Genomic DNA, 20,328 nt, shown 5'->3' on the forward strand with positions numbered 1-20,328 from the left:
TATATATATATATATATATATATATATATATATATATATATATATATATATATATACACACACTATATTAAAAAAACATGCCTAAATGTTATTTTACATAAAACATGCATGCATTAACAAATGCCATATTTTTTTAATGTTGTGAAAAAGTGCATTTGAAAATTTTTGAAATTGAAAAATTTTGAAATGTGAGAATTTTGAAATTGAAAAATATTTTTAAAATAAAGACAACCTGTATGCACAAAAAAAGTAAAAAAAACCCCAAACATTTAGATTAAAATGTTCTAAATACATTACTAAGGATCGTTAAAAATTTAAATAAAACGTTTCTTAAATGTTGAAACATTTGAAAAGTGACTACAGATGTTTTGTTGTATCTGAAAAATTAAGACAATACGTACTTAACACAGCAATTTGTATAACATTTAAAATAGAATTTAGTGCTAAAATGAATACAATACATGCCTAAATGTAAAAAGTAGAATTAGATGAAATGTTTGAAAAATGTGGCAAAAGATAAACAGAGGACGTAAATCTCTACATTTTTTGCTATTTGTAATATGTATAAATATACTGGTACATGCATATACCTAAAAAACGTCAAGTTTACATTTAGATTAAATGTTTTTAAAACATGCATAAAAAAATCTGCCTAAAAATGATTTGTATTTGTCATATTACACACGCACATAACATGCGAGTAATATACATTTAAACATGTACACCGTATGGAAATAGGTGACCTCTACTTATAAACCTGAGAAGCATAAGGAAAAAGAGAGGAGCTAGAGGAAAAAAAAAAGGGGGTGGCAATGCAAAAAAAAAAAAAAAAAAAAAAAAAAACAACTACTAAGATTCCTTTAATTTGCTCTGCCTATGCGAGTCAAGCGTGTCTTCCTACTCAAGCACACCCACGCACACTTGGCGCCTACGTATATGTGCGAATACACATATACATAGAGACTTTGTGACGTACGAACGCATCCTGGTGTGTGTGTGTGTGTGTGTGTGTGTGCGCAGGGGCCCCCTGCTCAGAGTGGGTGTTGTCATCGCAGGGTAGGGCTGTTGACAGGGTGCGCGTGGGTTTGCGGTTTTTAATGGTTAAGCTGACAGTTACTCAGAAAATCCTCTTTCTTCCTTCTTCGGCGTGCAACTTCACGCTCGCATTCAGATTTAATTAATCGACTCCAGCCTTAACACGCAGGAGACAGTTCCGTCTGTAATGCTTTGGTGAAGTTGTCTGAGAGAGTCGAGCGCTAATGAAGCGACGGGGTTTCATGGCTGGAATGAACGAATAAAGGGCATTCGCTATGAATCAGAAAGAGCCTGAAGCTGCGATATGCGATATGTAAATATTGCCTGCTTGTATAATTTAGGGCTCATTTTTCGCTCAGTGTAATGTGCATGTCAATAGTATACATTAAAAAAATATATATATTTGCAGATTGCATATCGTAATGGGAGCGTAAGTTGCATTTAGCAACATAATTTAAGGTCGACATGTTACAGGTAATACACTCAACTAATAACTTCAACATCCAGGACCAGAGATTTATCCAGCTTTGACCTGCACGGGCCTTTATGATAACCTGCAAAAACATATAAACATGAGCAGTGACGCGTGTCAGATTACCATGGCGATGTCAGCGTTTCTGCAGTGCGTGGATCCTGCATAGCGTGGCTTTATTTGGCAGGATTAGGTGGCGTGCCGTTGGCGTGTTTTAAGATTGTGGATGCCACAAAATAACCGGAGCGTGAAATGGATTACTGCCTGGAGCTTTAACCGCGGATTACGCGACGGTGATTTACATGCAGACGCACCGACATCAACACGCCAAGCGCGCTCATGTTTGCCTGGTTATCAGCCGCCCTTATGTCTGGTACGGAGCAAGAACACCTCCACTGACCTTCAGTGACCGATCACAGCCAACTGGGGAGAGCGAGTGGGGGCAGAGAGAGAGAGAGAGAGAGAGAGAGAGAGAGAGAGAGAGAGAGAGAGAGAGAGAGAGAGAGAGAGAGACAGAGAGACAGAGAGAGAGAGAGAGAGAGAGAGAGAGAGAGAGAGAGAGAGAGAGAGAGAGAGAGAGAGAGAGAGAGAGAGAGAGAGAGAGAGAGAGAGACAGAGAGAGAGAGAGAGACAGAGAGAGAGAGAGAGACAGAGAGAGAGAGAGAGAGAGAGAGACAGAGAGAGAGAGAGAGAGAGAGAGACAGAGAGAGAGAGAGACAGAGAGAGAGAGACAGAGAGAGAGAGAGAGAGAGAGAGACAGAGAGACAGAGACAGAGAGAGAGAGACAGAGAGAGAGACAGAGAGAGAGAGAGAGAGAGAGACAGAGAGAGAGAGAGAGAGAGAGAGAGAGAGAGAGAGAGAGAGAGAGAGAGACAGAGACAGAGAGAGAGAGAGAGAGAGAGAGAGAGAGAGACAGAGACAGAGAGAGAGACAGAGAGAGAGAGAGAGAGAGAGAAAGAGACAGAGAGAGAGAGAGATCATGCTATCCTCGCTGAACTGTCAACGTCACAATAATGCCCACCTTTTTCATATATATATCACCCAATCGCTCACACTTAGTGTTAAAATCACTCATCCCTCAGTGAGCTGATGATTTTCACATGCAGACAAAACAAAGAGGAGCCAGAATAAAAGACTCGGGCAAGGTACACGTGCTAAAAAGTCAAGCCCAAACATTTAAAATCATCATCCGGCGACGGGATGGATCTTAAAGTCCTCTCCATGTAAACGAATGGGACTCGAAACTAAAAACTCGGGCTACTCGCATGTAACACACACACACACACACACACACACACACACACACACACGTTCTTTGCAACATCCTTCAAATCGTTGGAGTAACTATAAAAACAACACTAGATCACAAACCGCAATGTTAGTGGAGCATTTCTTAATACTCCAGTACATGTTAATAAATCCAGTCAAAATGATTAACGAAAAAAGGGCACATTTATTTCGCCAAATAATAATTTCCGTCGCATTAAGTGCATCTACATTTCCTGGAAAAAAAAAAAAAAAAAAAAAAAAAAAAAAAAAAAAAAAAAAAAAGTCAGATGTCTATATTAACGATGTCGTCACCTCTAAAGCCCCCTTAAGACTAACTAAGTGAATTAATCACTTGAAAAACATCAGGACACTTTACCTGCCGCGGCTGACATTTCAAAGGCTTTATCTCGACATGAAAGCTTCTGCGTGCATCACGTGAATAATGTGACATTTCTTCACAAACAAAAAGAACGAGAAAGGAAGAATGGAAATTCTGAGACCTGACAAACAAAAGGCTCATTAGACAAGAGCGGCATAATTGAAGATAATAAACTCGATCGTCCCTTTGAAATGCAGTAAACACATCAGGCGTGGTGATTATCATTTGGAGGCTTTGATGTTTGGCCCTTCGGCTTTGAGAAATGAGGCCCTGAGAAACGGCCCCCCGCACGACTCCGCCACCGCGCTGGAAGAAACCCTGACTCAATTAATCAAGACGGGAAAACAAGCCATAAATTCAACACAAGAACGGCTCAAAAACGCACGGCGAGGATCCTTTTGCTGTCATCAACATCAAAAGCGTAATAAAAAAACTCAGCTTCATCGAGTCTCCAGCTCAATAACAATATCTACAGTCCAATTCTCAGCAGATCCGTTCGCCCTTCCGCGCGCCGCTGAGCGTGACTCACTTTTCTTGTATTCCGGCTCGGCGCGCATAACAAATTCGCGAATTTCTCATAAACCAGCATCTGTTTACACGACATCTCCGCGACCTCCACCTTTGCGGTGCGTTTCTCTGTAATCGTACGCGTTAGCAAGCAGCCTTTAGCCGTTTCACTCGGCGTATCGCTTCTTTGAAGGAGGTCAGAGGTCGGGACGGCCAGCGATTTTAATACTCTTCCAAACGATTTCCCTAGTTCCCCCTCCGGCTGGATCTCGGCTCTGGGAATTTCAGAACAGGCGTCGACTGCCCACACTCGGCTGCCGTGTGGGAACAAGTGTTTAAGGGCTGCTGAAATTCTTACACAAAATGCCACGCTATTCTCTGGATCTGCACAAACGCAACTTTGCTTAGAGAAACCTGCAAGACGAGGTTAGGGGAAAAAATTGACCTATCAATTCAACTATCAATCGGTTAATTATCTTTAATTAAAATTAACCGGTCTGTAAATTTGTCTTAGAGAAAGTATCACCCAATAAATCACTTTAGCCACTGTAAATGATTGCTAACTTTTTTTGGGGAAATTTACAGCGGCCTGAAGTATTTTGAAACGGTACTGTGGCACTACGCATCAAAAAGTATGGTATTACAACGGCAAGTGTCCGAAGAACATGGTAATATAGCGTCGCTTGTTGCTCAAGATATGATAAAAACAAAAAGGATACGTTATTTTTAGGAGGAGAAACCATCTAGAACATCTAAAGGCTAAAGGTTAAATATTAAAGGCTCTTAGGTAATATTTTTCCCATGACTTAATGCAAAAACGCCAACATGAAACAAAAAGTAGCTGAAAAAAAACCCCCATATATATATAAAATGTATAGTGTATATATATATATATATATATATATATATATATATATATATATATATATATATATATATAAATAAATAAATAGTGCAAAACCAACATTAAAAATGTTAAAGAAAAATCCCAAAATAAAGAATTAAAAAAATGCTCCAGTGAAACATTTAGTAGGTAAAAGCAGGCAGAGAATCCCACACTAAAGGCTGTTGGATAATAAAGTTTATCTGCATGTGAAACTGAATCAGGCAGTGAGCGAGGCAGCTGTCTACAATAATGTGTGTCAAAACCCAGCTGTAGTCACCTAGAATCTCTCCACACCGCTCTCCCAGAGCATGACTCAGCCCTTTCGATCCGAACAAACCACCTAACGCTTGTCAGATTGACTCCGTGCCCACAATAATTACGGTATTCGTTTCCACATAGCCATTAGTGTACAAGAAAACATTATTAAAAGGATGAGGCTATTTGGGATGATTTCTTACCTGCATCCAACAATTAACGCCATTTTAATGCTAGTGTGGGCACCAACAATATTTAAATGATCCTGTTGTAAAGAAATAAATAACATCTGCAAAAAAAAAAAAAAAAAAAAAAAAAAAAAACAAACAAACATACAAAAATTCATTAACCAATAAGAAATAAATCAAAGCCGTTTAAACCCAACATTAAAACCAAACAAAACTGAACAATAAGAGAAACTAAAAACACAAAATTAAACAGGAAAGCACACAAAAAGGCAAATAAACAAAATGTAACAAAAATTGAAGTGAACTAAAAAAAGAAACAAAATTAAATGATGAAATAAAATTGGTATCAAACTAAACTAACAAAAGCAACATAAATAAAAAAAAATAAAAATAATAAAAAAAAAAACTAAACATTAAACCAAACCCAAAGAAAAAATGCTATAAAACACTACATTAAATCTAAACTATGAAATAAAACAAAATTAAATAAATACTTAAATTTAAACTAAACAAAATGAAATATAAATAAAGTCATAATAATAATAATAATAAAAACAACAAGAACATGAAAAAACCTGAACTAAACGTATTGGGGAAAAAACAAACAAGTAAAAAAAAAGAGACCAAACTGACCTGCAAAAACAAAAAGCAAAACAAAAATAAAACCAAGCAAACATAACCCATCACTTCCACTTCAGATTAGAATACAAGTATTTGTCATCCCAATTCTTTTGTCTCATCCGAACCTTGTGATATAAATTGCATTGAAGTGATTTGCGACACTTGGCAGAGCATTGTTTCAGGGCATATTGCGTTAGTGACAGCTAATCCCACGGAGATGAAATCTGTGCTGCAGTGGGTGTGTTTGATTCCACAGAAACAAGTGAATTCTGGGAATAATAATAATAATAATAAAACAACAACGACAAATGTTGTTGATCAAACATTCTAGCAGGTAATTCAAGTCTGATGATTACCAAGAAACCACTGTGCGGGGAACAAGCAAAGCATTATGGTCTGGTTTCCATGAGAACAAGAGCTTTCTGCCCTCCGATGCCGGCTAATCATCGACCGGGTCAAGCGGACTAGATGACGATCTGCTGCTGGTCTCTTTAATGATGAGAAAAAGCGCTCGGTGACAAAAATAAAAGCACGAGAAACCCCTTGTGGAAATCTCTTTCACACCTTCATCTAAAGTCGCAGGTGACGGTGTGAAAGCAAGCGTCCCTGTTATTCAGATGTTGACATTCGTAAGTGTAATTAAAGTTTCACCTCTTTATATTCGCGAAGTGTTTCACAAGAAAGTTATTTGCAATTATTTCAGGCCTGGTAAAGCTGGGCCCAGGAAATGCTGCCCTCTGCAGGTGGAAGAGAGTAAAAACAGAAAGGCGGTACAGTTTAAAACCGGCCAGGCTTTATTTATAGCACGTGCAAAACACCTGGAAATAAGTTAAAGGTCACTTATACGATGAAGCTCGTCCTTCTTCCTTGTATTTTCCCCATAAAAACGCTTCACAACGAAAAACAAAGTCACCATGTGGAGAGAAAAATACCCATGGGTTGCGAATCAGCCGTTTGCTTGTAATACAGGCCGTGTGTCCCGTGTCGGAATTCCAGTTGTGAGGCAGCCCCTGGGGCCCGGGTCCTCCTGGGACCGGAGCCCACCGAGACTGCCGTCCTGTCGCACGCCATTGCCAACGATGGGAGGTGATTGGTCTCCTTCTCGAGATTCTGGGAATCTCATCTGTGTCCTAGTTACAGAAATAGAGAGACTGTTTAGCAAAAAAAAAAAAAAAACCCACAAAATTTTTTTATTTTTTGTATTTTAGAACATAGTATTGTTTAACAAATAAAATGATACATTCTCATATGGCCAACCAAAAGTTTTGATGCTTAAAAATATTTTTGAATATTGTATCATGCTTGATTTTTCTTTTTTAATTGATTTAAAATTAATTTCTCACTCTATTTTGTATTTTATACTGTTTTATTACTATTCAGTTTGGGATTACGAAGTTGCTTTTTTTAAATGAAATAATTCACCAATATTTTTATTTAATAAAATTATACATGTTATTCAGCAAGGACTCAAAAATGTTTTGAATTTTTGCATTTTATTATTACAACTGATTTCCATTTCAAATAAATACTTTTCTTTTGAACACCCTATTGATCAAAGATTAAAAAAAAAAAAATCACTTTTAGCAGCAGTATTAGCATATAAGAATGACGCTGGTAAAATAAAGGAAAAAATATATTAATATTTCAAAATATTAGATAACATTTTTATTAATGTTTAAATATTTATAAATATATATATTTTTTTTTATACAAAAAAAAAAAGTACAATCCCCAAATAGGACTGAACAGCATTAATAGTATATTTTTCGACTAAATCTACACATTCTCACCTTTCTGCCACAGAATGCATGAAAAAGAGAGAGAACACACTCAACGTTTGGATCAATATTCATATTATTCACCACCACCCTCTTATTTTCCCATGATCCTTTGCTCTACCTGAAGGGGTTGGACCTCCACAGGGGTCTTTGCAATGATGACCATGTCTTTGATTTGGTAGAACAGCAGAACGACTGTAACCAGCGGCGACCAGAGGAACCCAGGCGGGCTTGTTCAGATCCTCCTGCTCCTCCTGGTGCCGTGTTTTCCGAGCAGGAAGTTTGGGTTCGGGTCGAGCAGGTGCAGTTGCGTCCGTTGTGCTCTGAACCAGGTCAATAGTCGCTATGGGAACAGGACTGGATGGGATAGGAATGTTCTCTGCTAGCATCTTGTCCTCTGGGGGTACAGAAAACCCCCCAAAACATTAAATTGATGCCAATTTGTGAATGAAATTAAATACCCTGTCCATTAGTAGACTAAAAATGTGACTCAAAAATCCTTAAACTAAACAAACATACCAAAACAAAAACCAAACAACCACTTCGGATCTTATTTTAAAAGAATAAGCAATGTACAAGATGTTGTTGCTGACCTTTTTTCTCATTCTGGCCAGTGATGCACATTATTAATGAAAAGATCAGCAAAATAACAAGCGACGTCATTCCTATTCCCCTGAATGTTTCGGCAACGCCTTCAAAGAAAAACAAGATGACCACTAGTTTATACGCATACTAACATTCATAAAGTCATGCACTTACAAAAAACAAAAAGCGCCGTCCATACCAAAGTAGTTGACAAACACCCCGCCGACCATCGCCCCACAGCCCCTGCCCAGCCCGAGGTGGAGACCCTGCAGGATGCCTTGAGCGGACGTCCGAAGAGGTGGAGGTACGGCAGCGCTCAAATATGAGATACACGCCGCCCATACAGGCGCATGCGTTATGCCTGCAGATACACGGCGTTTATTTTACAGCATAGAAGGCTTAAATGCAAAAATACGGTTAGCACACCCTCAGTCCATTCAAGACGTAGAAGAATTTTAAAAGAAACAACTTTGAGCAGAATTTGGAGAAATTTAGCATTAGCTTTTTCGGGCCCAACAAGCCAAATAGCTGTTTGGCCTCTCATTCTGACGGCACCCATTTACAGCAGAGGATCCATTTCCGAGCAAGTGACGTAATGGTACATTTCTCCAAGCCTGTTCCGACGCATCTACATCTTGGATGGCCTGAGGGTGAACAAATTCTCATTTTGGGCAAAATATAATTTCACAAAACACAAATCTGTCTCATGACCTGAAAACATTAGGAGTCTTAGCATTAGTATAGAGATATAGCTAACAAGTCCGCAACCGTTTGGAACAGATGAAAACGTCTGTATTGAATGTAAACAGACTTGCTCCAGGTCTTCATTCCTGTGACTGAATGGTATTCTATGTAGAGCATCTACATGCTTGTTTTGCCAAAGGAAAGGGCGGTGGAACTGACAATGTCAAACTGACTTGATTTTATCTCCTGAAATGAACCCCAGCCTTTCTTTGTTCTGCACACATATCTGTGCTTTCATGACTAGAACTTGTGTTTAAAACGTATTATGCCTCACAACAGTTCACATTTGGAGATTTTAGCGATTGTGGTTGCTTTTTCCTAAGATTGAAAACTCGATGGCTGGCCATTCGTACCTTGCAGCACTTCCATTGGCAGCACGGTCCAGGCGTTCTTGAGATACGAGATATAGAGGTAGCGTGCGGTGTTGCAGGCCAGACCGATGTACAAAACTCTGACAGAAGAACAAGACAGTTATTAAAAATACATGCAGGAACCCCATAAAACATCTCAAGATCATGTCAGGCACATGTTTTCTTGGAAATATAAAAAGTATTTTGCTCTGTGCCGTTCATCATGACTCATATATTCATATATTAACTTCCTCTGTGCTGTAAAACAAGGAATCAAGATTAGATTTAACTGCATAGTCATCTCAAAGATCATTGCAGCGTATTCAGGTCATCTTTTAAAGATGGGTCTATAAAACATAAAAATGTCGAACACGAAGTGCCTTATATTTTTAACCGTCTCTGCCAAGAAGTTGTAAACCAGTCAAGGAGGGATGACTTATGAATTCATACTGTTGTGTCTCCATTCTTTAAAACAAATAACTCAACTTGAACACCAAAGGAGCGTTAATGTTATTCTCTCAAGAAAAGGAGCCATGCAGTAGACACTGTAGCAATGCAATGCATTCTGGACTTGTGCCACTGCTCCTAGAAAAAGCCTTTGTGCTTTGAACCAGCCCTTCTGACCAAACAATGCCTCACTGATCCCAGCGCAGACATAGAGTCGCATGACGGCACCACAAACAAAGACTCACTGATTCAAGGTCAGGACCATATGAGCTCAAGTCACATGGTGCATTAAGATGGTTTGGGTTACCTGGACAGGTCTGGCTGGCGTCTAGAATAAACAACTGAATGGTTTTGATCTCGACACTCAGTGAGCAGCCTTGCTTGCCTACATAAGCGGCAACCTTCAAAGTAAAACCCTAATTGAAATTGAACCTACGTAAAGAGTAATATGAAACACTGACAGCTTATTTTATAATAATAATATGGTGTTAGCATGAGGCAAAGCTAGCAGACTGATACACCAACAAGAACAGCAGCAACAAAAATAAAGAACATCTACATGAGGGTGGGCTCTTTTGGTTTGGGACAGTAAGCAACCACACAGAAAATCCTAACAACCATATAAAACATTACTTTTTACTCTGCTAGTACTTTAACGCCACCTTACATATTGTTTCAAATGAAGAAACCCTATTTTTAATAGGGTCACTATTACTAAACTATCCTGAATTAAACAAATGATTTGTTACAGACAACAACTGAATAAGTAAATTCAAAATGAAGTGAAGTCAATCGAAGAAACGTCCTAAACCAAATTACAGCTGAATTGAAATGGAGCAAGATTCAGAACTCACCAAAAATCAAAGACAAAGACTTAGAATTAAACCAAACCACGATTCAGATATCAAGATTCAGAAATGGTTAAACATTTGCACACAACATCAAATGGAGTATACTTTGAAAGCCTATGTGCTAGCATACGTGTAAAAAAAAGACAACAAAAAAACGATTATGGGCATGAGCCAACAAGGAATCTCAAGAACCTCACCTGATGTGTCCTACCAGTTCAATGAACTTATGGCTGGTGAAATAGGCAGCAAGCTCCGACACGTGACTCAGAACAGAACAAACACCAAACAGCGTTGTGGTTCCTGTCAGGTCCTGTAAATGCCAGTAAAGGAAAGTGAAAACAAACCCATAGCCGAAGCCCATGAACCATGCCACGAACAACACGGTGCTGTACTGTACAATCGCACAGCAGTCGCATCAAATCCCAGAAGTGGAACTCCTCGACTTGGACAATTGTTGAGCCTCTGCGCTCTCTGTTCCAGGGAACTTCCAGGAGGGGTGTTTGCTGCTGGTTGCCAAACTCAGTTCCTTCGCTCCTGTTTTGGTGCTGAACATCAAACTTAAACTGAGTAGCAACAATCAAAGCGATTCCCATTAATACGCCGAACACAATGAAGGCAATATGGTAGTTCTTGTAATTTTCCATGGAGCATTCCGTGTTGCCAATGACAAGATCAGTGTTAGTGTGATCGATCCAGATGCCGACGCAGAGCATGGCGATACCCCATCCTAGAGATCCCCACATTCGCTGGAGACCGTAGCGGTCACGATGTGCACCCAGGTACTGCAGTGTCACCTAAAACAATCCAAACAAACCTATTTTAGACTCAACAAATTCCTGCTTTTCTACTGAAGTGATACTGGAACTAGTGTTGGAAGATCTAATGGCGTGTGCTCACCAAAAACAAAGCAAATATTATAAACACAAACACAATCTCTCTTCTATTTTCTGATACTACCAGACATGTCAAACTCTTCACTGACTCATGTGAATTTCCTGTTCTAATTGAAAATGTTCTACTTGTGCGGAAAACGCAATTGATATCAATCGTGTCTCCCAATTTGCATCTTGGTATGCAATCTAGTAATAATTACATTTGATTTTGATGTGCACATGCCTTATGATCTTCTCTCATGATTAAGTTTCCTTAAGTCATTTCTACATTCCCAGGTTCCCATATTCCATAGATTTATATGGCGTTTATGGAATGTCTTCTCCAATCTTTCCAGAGTTGACTTCACATTCCCATATTACCCAAACCCAGAGAACATAGGACCATGGAAAATACATGAGCTATCAATTTGTTTAAATATTCTACTGCTGTACATAATCACACACCTGTTTAAACAGTTTTAGGGTCCAGCATAGGGACAATTTTTCTGTAATGAAAACATGGAGTGGGTCCAGATTGGGAAGTAGCTCAAAAAAACCAACACCAGGATCTTGATAGACAGAAGACTATAAAACTACAATCCCATTTCAAACATTTAAATACAATGGAAGCATTGTATAATATCCCTTACAAAGTTCTGCTTATACAAATCTTTCATTCTTGGAACCAAAAATTGCAATTTTAGGCCTATGGCCTGTAAGACAAACTCTACCAACTGATCTGCCTTGACATTGAAGTTATTGAAAAAAACATTGAAAAAAACGATTACGTACTGTATCCACGATAGTAATAGCTGGAGCACTGAAAAACTCGCCAATGATAATGACGAGCAAAATCAGCAGGAAAATGGCGTGAACCTGGTCCATGTTATATTCAGGTGTCTGGTTTGGTTTGGTTGTAATACTTTGAGTAGTGGTGCCCGATGTGGCATTAGGGCGTGGATGTGCTTAGCTCGTGCCCGGTGGTGTTTTGCTCAGATTGCGTTGTGTTAGCTAACTCATCAGGTGCCACGGTGAAACTCAAGTTTGAATCCCGTTTGAATCGGTGTTCAGAGCTATAGCCTGAAGACCAAATGGAGGATAGTATGATTCGCCGAGGGTAGTGTCCAATCAGATCTCTGCGGCGTCTCATCTGGTTTGTTAAGATGGAACTGGAGTTGAGGTAGAAGGTCTCGTTGGATGTGGTAACATGGACAGTCGGTATCATGGCTGTGGTCGTCGGGGCTGTGCCGTTACATGTCATATCTGCTGGTTGCACAAAACCAATCCCAGAATTGAAAAGGAGCCAGCATAACATTGAGAACAATAGGACTGCTTTACCTTTCCTGAAACGATCTGCGACAATGCCCCAAAAAGGGGCGCTACAGAACTCAATGAAATAACGGATTCCCACTAGGAGACCACTTTGGGTGGCATTCATCCCCAGCTGCTTGTAGTACAACGCAAGAAGGGGATGGAGGGAACCATATGCAGCATAGAAGAACAAATAAAACACTTTTGACACAAGAAGGTAGGGGTTGACCGTAGGAGCAAACGTTCGCAGCAGCTCATGTCACGCTGAGGCGTTGGAGCGGTGCCAAATCGTTAGGTACACTGTCCACGGATGACTGCGAAAGGTTGGTTTGATTGAATCTCAAGCGACAGACGGTCGAAGCGCTCGAGGTGTCTCCTCTTTAGGTCCTCTTCGTCATCGGGTTAAGATGGCTACACGGTCATCAGCCATCTTTTAGCTGGAGTGCTTGATATTTCTAAAAATTAGAATTAAAGACAATATATAAATGTCGAGCATGTGTGCATGTTAAAAACTGCATACAGCATGATCAGAAACATATGTACACAATACTTGTAATACAGATCAGAACCAATCAGGAAACAATATTAGAAACTTCACGGCAAAACTATGTCAGTAAATGCTCAAATGAATACCGTTTTGCATGTCAAGTATAGCATACTAAATTATGTTTTTACTTTTACTACATTATCCACAGTATGCAAAATGTAATGTTTGTTTGGAATACCCAGATGACCTACTACTGCTGGCAAAATAACTATATTTATTTCCAAAACGATAACGTGACAGAGTCACGTGACAATATGTACCATTACTACTATATCTAACGTCCCGGAGAGCCGCCTCCCTGCAGAGTTTTGCTTCAATCCTAAACAAACACACTCCAGTTCGCCATGGAGGCATATATGGTTAGAATATGGCAGTATTTCAATACAAGCATCTGTAACAAGCATTGAATACAAAATCTAGAATGTTGAGGGTGCAAAAAACCCAAAAGTTAAAGTTGTCCAAATTAAGTTCTTAGCAATGCATAAAAATTCATTTGCATTTACAGTAGGAAGTTTACAACATTTCATCAAGGAACATGATCTTTAATTAACAATGATTTGGGGTATAAAGAAAAATAGATAATTCTGACCCACATGATGCATGGTGGCTACTGCTACAAATGCTGCTTATGACTGCTTTTGTGGTCATTTGCATAAAAAAGTTAGCCCTGCACAGGGTGTTCTGCCATATTCAAGCAAGCACTACTTACAAACATGTGAACGCTTAATGTTTATTGCTGAATGACGTAATGAAGGTTTATGGCGCGCCTGTCTAAAACTGTCCTACTTTTACGGAAGTAGTGCTTCCTTTACTCTGATGTCACTTTAATAAAAGATAAACCATATGTTTATTCTGGCAAAGTCTTTTAGCTCCTTCTAAAAACTACTTTGTTTCACTTTCTTGTGAGGACCTACGCGATTACGCGGTTCGCAAAAGCGTTCTTATATTCAAGAAATGCAGGAAATGGAGAAGAAAAGTTCAGATCAATCGAATGCTGCGCAGATAACCATGTATTTACAGTGAAAGGCGTCAGAGTGTTATCTGTAAACGGTCATCGTGTGTTTTACCTGTGGTCTCGGTAGTTTCAGGTGAGTCGGTTACTTTGAAACAGACGCGTTTCGATGAAGAAGTTGATTTCCTTCCATTTCCAATGAACACCGGACCGTGTTTTGTCTCCTGGCTTTTCTGCCAGTACAAACTGATGCTTTCTCCCTTGTTTGATGCCTCGTCAAGGCATTTTTGTTGCTTTGTGGCAAGGATCCAGCGTTCACCTGCTCACCAACCGACTTTGGGCTTACCTCATGAATATTAATTTCGTGCTGACGTTGCTAGCTCGGTTTCTTCAAGCGAAGGCGTGGCTTCTGAAAAGTAACGCGCTGACGTTGCTGGAGATCCATCCAATAAGAGAGGGCCTGCTACTTGAATATTAAAGCATGGGAAAGCAGGGTTGTTGTGCCTTACTAAAAAAGATTAACGTTGGTTGACTTGAACTAGACATATTTTTCTAGACACATATGCATATACATTATTTATATGCATATAAATAATGGCCGCTATCCACGAGCATTACCAAGCTTGGAAAAGCCAGGATACATAAAAAAAACCTAGGACGGCTTGGAGTGAGTAAAATATTCCATAATTTTAATTTTTGGGTGAACTATTCCTTTAACAGTCAAAGAGGGCTACTGTGAGTTAAGATGCAGCTTAGTATTTAATAACAGTTATATTTAAACAAGTTTTTTTTTAACAGGAAATATTAAACCAGTGAGAATAATATCCAAGAATGAACTACTTCCACATGAATTTGAAAACATTAGCGATTTAACATGTTTTTTTACAACATGGGTGAGTGAGAAAATCAAAAGCAGGACAAGCTAACATGATAACAGGACGTACTAAAATTATTATGATGTATAGCGTATAATATTAGTAATTATACAACCACCAAAACGCGAGGCCACAGAGACCACTTTCTTTGCAGCTTATAGCACTTTAATAGTAAATAAACAAATTTATTGGGGAAAAATGGCTTTTGTGGTGAGTACAGTCATGTTAAATGAACATAAATAGTCAGTAAATAGTATATCTTGAGACATATGCAGTGCACTCATGTTATGCATTTCAGATTGAATTGATCTCATTTTTCGTTTTGGAGATTTTGCATTTGAATCCCTTTTTTGTGCATCTACGTTAACAAGATCCGGCGGAGAATTACCTCTTCCTTGTACAGGTGCGTACAGATCTGCCGATGGCTCTGGTTCAGGTCTCGGAGAAGACAGCGAATATCATTGCACGTGAGTCATGACCGTCAGCAGATGCTCTTCATCCTCTGATTCAGAAGAATCAGGAAATTGTAATAAAGCAGGTTGTGGCTGACTTTAAAACCCTGGCAGATGCGCTGGTGCAGGAAGTCATTAAACTCGACATTGAAAACGGCGATCGCCTGCTATTAGTTTCTCTCTTTGAATAAAGTTTTTGTATCTTTTTGTACCTCCCGGGAATAGAAAAACTTCACAATTGTGAGGGAAAAAAGTCGTGATTTTACATTCAGAGTCACAATACCGACTGTTAATTGCGAGTTCATCCTGCAATTGACAAGCCACACCACACGTCATGTTCTCACACAGTGAAAAATACATTGTGGGTCAAAGAGGGCATTACTGAATTTACAGTTTTTGCTTCCCACTAATCACAAGACAATGTTAGATCTTTCGTGTTTCATTTTTTTAGTTCTTCTCGCTACTGTTGTGGTGTAGTAAATCGGCTTCACTCTTCAGAAACGTGCTTCTTGGGGGGCGTCACAATGAGACAACATCATTTTTAGAACGTTCTCCGTGGCATATAAAAGTTACGCGCAAATCTCGAGTCTCTTGTGAGTCTCTTACCGTGATTTCTTCTGATAGAGTGAACAGGACACCACACAAAATGTAGAAAAAACTGTTCAAAGAAAAGCGTGAGGAATTTGAACAGTGGTACGGGAGGTTCAAAAGACACGAGGACTTCCTCAGCCTGACTGGAGAGGAGAGATTAGAGAGCAATCTAAGACCCAAATCAAATTTTGTGGGAAAAGGAGCCTATTGAAATGGAAGACTTTTAAAAAGCTTGTACTTCCATGTGAATACGGGCTCTTGGATTTGGATATACTTAAAAAGTGGCCTATAAGAAGTCTGCTTCTGGAAGAACAAGATGCAGAAACTACAAAAACGACATAATTAAGAGCCACATCGCTGCAAGATGTTTGAAGACATTGAGGCTGGGCTGTCTGAGACTGGTGAAGACCAGATATTTCTCATCTGAAGAGTGAAGCTCACCACTAGAAGGACAAGTCTAATTTACAAATGTGCCAGAAACAATGAGGTGACTGGAAACTCGTCCCAGATAATTAAACCTTGATGAGGTTGTGTTGCCCCCTTGAAGCATGTGGAAGAAAAACTGCAAGAGAAGAGCTCTTACTTCCCTATTCTCCCTTTAAATATGGTCTTTCTATATATACACGTTACATACAGTCATGTTTCTGTGTTTGGTCAGTATAACACAAAAATAGGTATTTATCGCCATCTTGTGTAAACATAGCTTTAATATTATTTTCAACATATATGATGAACACTAAAACATTTCAGCGTTTAGCATTCCATCTTAAATACAGAATACATAATAAAAATAATAATTATTACACAATAATCTTTATTACACTTTTATTATGTATTCTGTATCTAAGATAAACTTGGAATACACATTTTAGATCTTCTATCATTGCTGGTTCACATAAAGAACCAACCATCATGAACTTTTATCATATAATTTTATTATAGTACATTGTATATTTAATGTAGAGTTCCTTCAGTTCTTGTGTCTTAACCTGCCCTTATGCAAATTAAGGCCTAAATTCATAAGGACTGTGGCATTAAATGTTGTATACACTGCAATAAATCAATAAGATAATTTATTCAGTATGTTTTTTCAATACAAATAGACCTACTGAAACTAAAATTTACTTAAGATGCAAGTCTTTTCTTTTTGAGAAATGTAATCAAATTAAGTATGCAAGAACAAACATCTATCAACAGGGTATAGAAAGCTGCCAGTGACAAATATCTGAAATTTTGCATCTCAAGTAAATATTTATTGATTCAAGACCGGAAAACAACACACAATTATTAACAAAGAACTTTAGTTTTTGCAGTGTGATCAGAAGGTACAGTAAAAGTTATTTCCATATTCTATCAGTTGGAGGCAGATTTACTAAAATATGAAAAACAAACAGAAATAAAAAGCATTTGGAGGTTGCTTTTCCAAATTTTGAAGTATTACGAATACAAGACATTCAAATTTAGAGACCATGTTGACGTATTGTGTTCTATTGAACTTATTGCTTAAAGAAATAGTTCACCCAAAAAAATATATAAATTCTGTCATCATTTACTCACCCCAAGTAGTTCCAAATCTGCATGAATTTCTTTGTTCTGCTGAATACAAAGGAAGGCTGTTTTAGGTCACCTTAGGACTCCCATCGTATTTTTCCTAATATGGAAGTCAATGGTGACCTGGTTCCAAACGCGTTTTCTTCCTTTGTGTTCGACATTTTGGGTGAAATATTCCTTTACATTTTTATAACTTGGTCTTAAAAATTTACAAAATTTGCAGACACCCTGTATTGAACAAAATAAAGCATAATACCATACAATGCAAGATTAATGTTCCTTCCTTGCATTATCCGCATTATCTGGTTCAGTCTTGCGATGCGCATACGACAACTCGCCCACTTCCGTCCAATGCTTTTCTTTGTTCTTTTTTTCCTTTTCTTCTCCGCCATGACTATGGCAGCCACAACAGTGATGACCACCGTGATGGTGATGACCAGGACGGTAACCATCTCTGCCACGCAGAACTCCTCTTTCATCGTAGTTCCTTTGACTTTCGTCCAAATTCACGCAAGTGAGGTTGTCGTAGTCGTCCAGGAAGAGCCGCTTGACGTTACAGAGCTTCTGAAAGACTTCGCTGCAGATCGCAGTCGCAATTCCACGGGTTTCTTGGAGCATTATGTGAGTGCTGTACGTGTTGAGACTCAGGAAGGTCTTGAACTGAATCGTGGAGAGGTTGTTGTTGGTGAGGTCCAGTAACGCGAGGCTGGTCAATGGAGAAAGCGCCCGGACGCCCAAGTAGTGTATCTGATTGTGATGTAAATTCAAGACTTCAAGGTTTCGTAGCATGGAGAAGATGCCGTTATTGAGAACCGTTAAATTGTTGGAGTTGAGTTGTAGCTGGCGTAGGGTACTCATGGACCCAAACGCCCTCATCTTGATGGTCTCGATTGCATTATGGCTGAGGTTTAGTCTTTGGAGGGAGTCAAAGTGGACGAAACAGCTGCTGTCCAAGCTGGTCAATCGGTTCTCCGCCAGTGACAGATCTCGAAGGGAACTGAGACCCTGGGAAAATCCTTCGCCCAGGAATGAGATTCGGTTTCGCTCAGGTCCAACCTCAAGAGTCCTTCCAGAAGAGAGAACGCCCCGTTGGCCAGAGCAGCGATCACGTTGTCATTGAGGAGCAGGATGCGAAGTCTTCGTGTGCTGTGGAAGGCTCGGGGACGGATGGCGCTGAGGTGGTTGAGGGACAGGTCCAGCTGTTCGGTGAAGGGTGGGAGAGCGGCGGGCACGTGAGTAAAATTGCTGCTGGTGCAGTTGCTGATTTTGAGCTCCTCGTGGCAGGTGCAGTCGTAGAGGTGATGTTGTGGCTCGTGGAGATGGACTGGACCTTGAGCACCAATGGAAGCATGAATAACAGATGCATCCTGGAGCTTCTGAGAAGAAGCAAAGGAAGTTTGTGCAAAATTTAAGCTCGTAAGCTTTGCCAGTTCAATAAGCGTTTAAACACATGGCATATATGTGCATGATTACAAGTTATTACTTTCGTGGTACATATGATAAAAAAGACTTTAAATTGTTTAAAAAAATTATATATTATATAACACTGTTTACTTTTAGCATTCTACAGAGACTTGAAACTGCCTTAGGTCCCTAAAGTACATACAGATAAAACTAACAGGAGAACGTGAAAAACAGCTGCATTAAATATATAACAACTATACAACTATACACATATGGATGTGTATAAGATAAAAGATACATAAAGTGGAACAAGGCACTCAGCAGACAGAATGAACCAGTGAAATAATAAACAAAACAATAATAAACCAGTAATAAATAATAAAGTAATAAACCAGTGATTATTATTAGCAATTTTATATGATCTAATATATATGATTATTTTTTTATACAGCAACCTATTTAGAAAGATAACATTTTAAGTAAATGTTATAATTAAAAGAAAAGGCTGGGGCATATACCATTTATATCACCGTATAATGCCAAATGAACAATCTATTGTGTCTCTATGCTAATTTTTGCCGTTATCTGCTTCCTTTCGATCATTATCAGATTGAATGTGGATCCAGCATGGTTTTATAGAGCTTTTACACACCGTTTTCCAGTATATACTGTATAAACAAACCGTACAAACAAGACCGCTACAAGCCGTGCTTGATGTTTGCTTATAAGTGAGCAAACGGATGTAAAAAGCCTGTTATACAATTACAGGTCAAGGACGCTTTTAGTTGATGCTTAAACTTAACTAAGTAACACGCATACATGTTTATTTGCCCAAAAATAATACTTTAGGTTAAAACGTATAGGTATGTATAATCACAAGCTGAGTAACCAGCACTTTCACTAATTCATTTTAAATAGTGCAAATATTTATACGACTTAAAGTACAGCTACTCTCAATAATACATATGTGATAATAAACAGGAATGGTTTGCTTACAACACAGAATGTCTACAATGTCTACCTTTTCAATCATGTATCGTGATACCCATCGCTTCAGGACACAGATCTTATCGTGAAAAACCTTGCAAAACTTAAAGTCAGCTTCCCAGTCAAAGTAAGCATAAATAAGCCTTACTTGAGTGCGGCGTCTGTCATCGGAGGAGCAGCCGCAGGTGGGGAGCGTGTTCATGTGTCTGTGCAGCAGACGCTGTGTGTTTGCAGCCGGGAGGGAAACGCTATTGTACAGGGGCAGCTGTTGGCACAGAAGAGAGAAAGAGAAAGAGCAAAGTGATTAATATTTCACGCCGGCAGCGGAGGGCACAGGCACGATGAGGGGTTGTAAACTGCAACACAATTCTGAATTTGACACTTACAGTATCGGTGACAATTATGCAAATAAATACGTT

At 39.1% G+C, this 20,328-nt stretch overlaps 2 protein-coding genes across 2 annotated transcripts in view; both read right to left on the reverse strand.

Annotated features, from left to right (window-relative positions):
• Window positions 1-6,441: 6,441 nt before the first annotated feature.
• Window positions 6,442-14,419, reverse strand: mfsd6a (major facilitator superfamily domain containing 6a). The gene is given in 14 exon segments (XM_043223880.1): window positions 6,442-6,501; window positions 6,545-6,742; window positions 7,512-7,605; window positions 7,607-7,787; window positions 7,984-8,082; window positions 8,175-8,336; window positions 9,073-9,170; window positions 10,565-10,764; window positions 10,766-11,161; window positions 12,032-12,191; window positions 12,193-12,778; window positions 12,781-12,949; window positions 12,951-13,005; window positions 14,165-14,419. Coding segments are annotated over 13 exon segments (2,433 nt in total). The 5' UTR covers window positions 12,981-13,005; window positions 14,165-14,419.
• A 1,258-nt stretch (window positions 14,420-15,677) lies between these two features.
• Window positions 15,678-20,328, reverse strand: part of LOC122328175 (reticulon-4 receptor-like 2) — a 6,010-nt gene continuing 1,359 nt past the window's right edge. Inside the window, 7 exon segments of the mRNA XM_043223881.1 lie at window positions 15,678-15,682; window positions 17,775-17,998; window positions 18,000-18,091; window positions 18,093-18,127; window positions 18,130-18,561; window positions 18,564-18,894; window positions 20,058-20,174. Coding sequence (XP_043079816.1) covers window positions 15,678-15,682; window positions 17,775-17,998; window positions 18,000-18,091; window positions 18,093-18,127; window positions 18,130-18,561; window positions 18,564-18,894; window positions 20,058-20,174 — 1,236 coding nt within the window.

This window comes from Puntigrus tetrazona, chromosome 22 (assembly GCF_018831695.1).
Source record: "Puntigrus tetrazona isolate hp1 chromosome 22, ASM1883169v1, whole genome shotgun sequence".
NCBI classification, from domain to species: domain Eukaryota; kingdom Metazoa; phylum Chordata; class Actinopteri; order Cypriniformes; family Cyprinidae; genus Puntigrus; species Puntigrus tetrazona.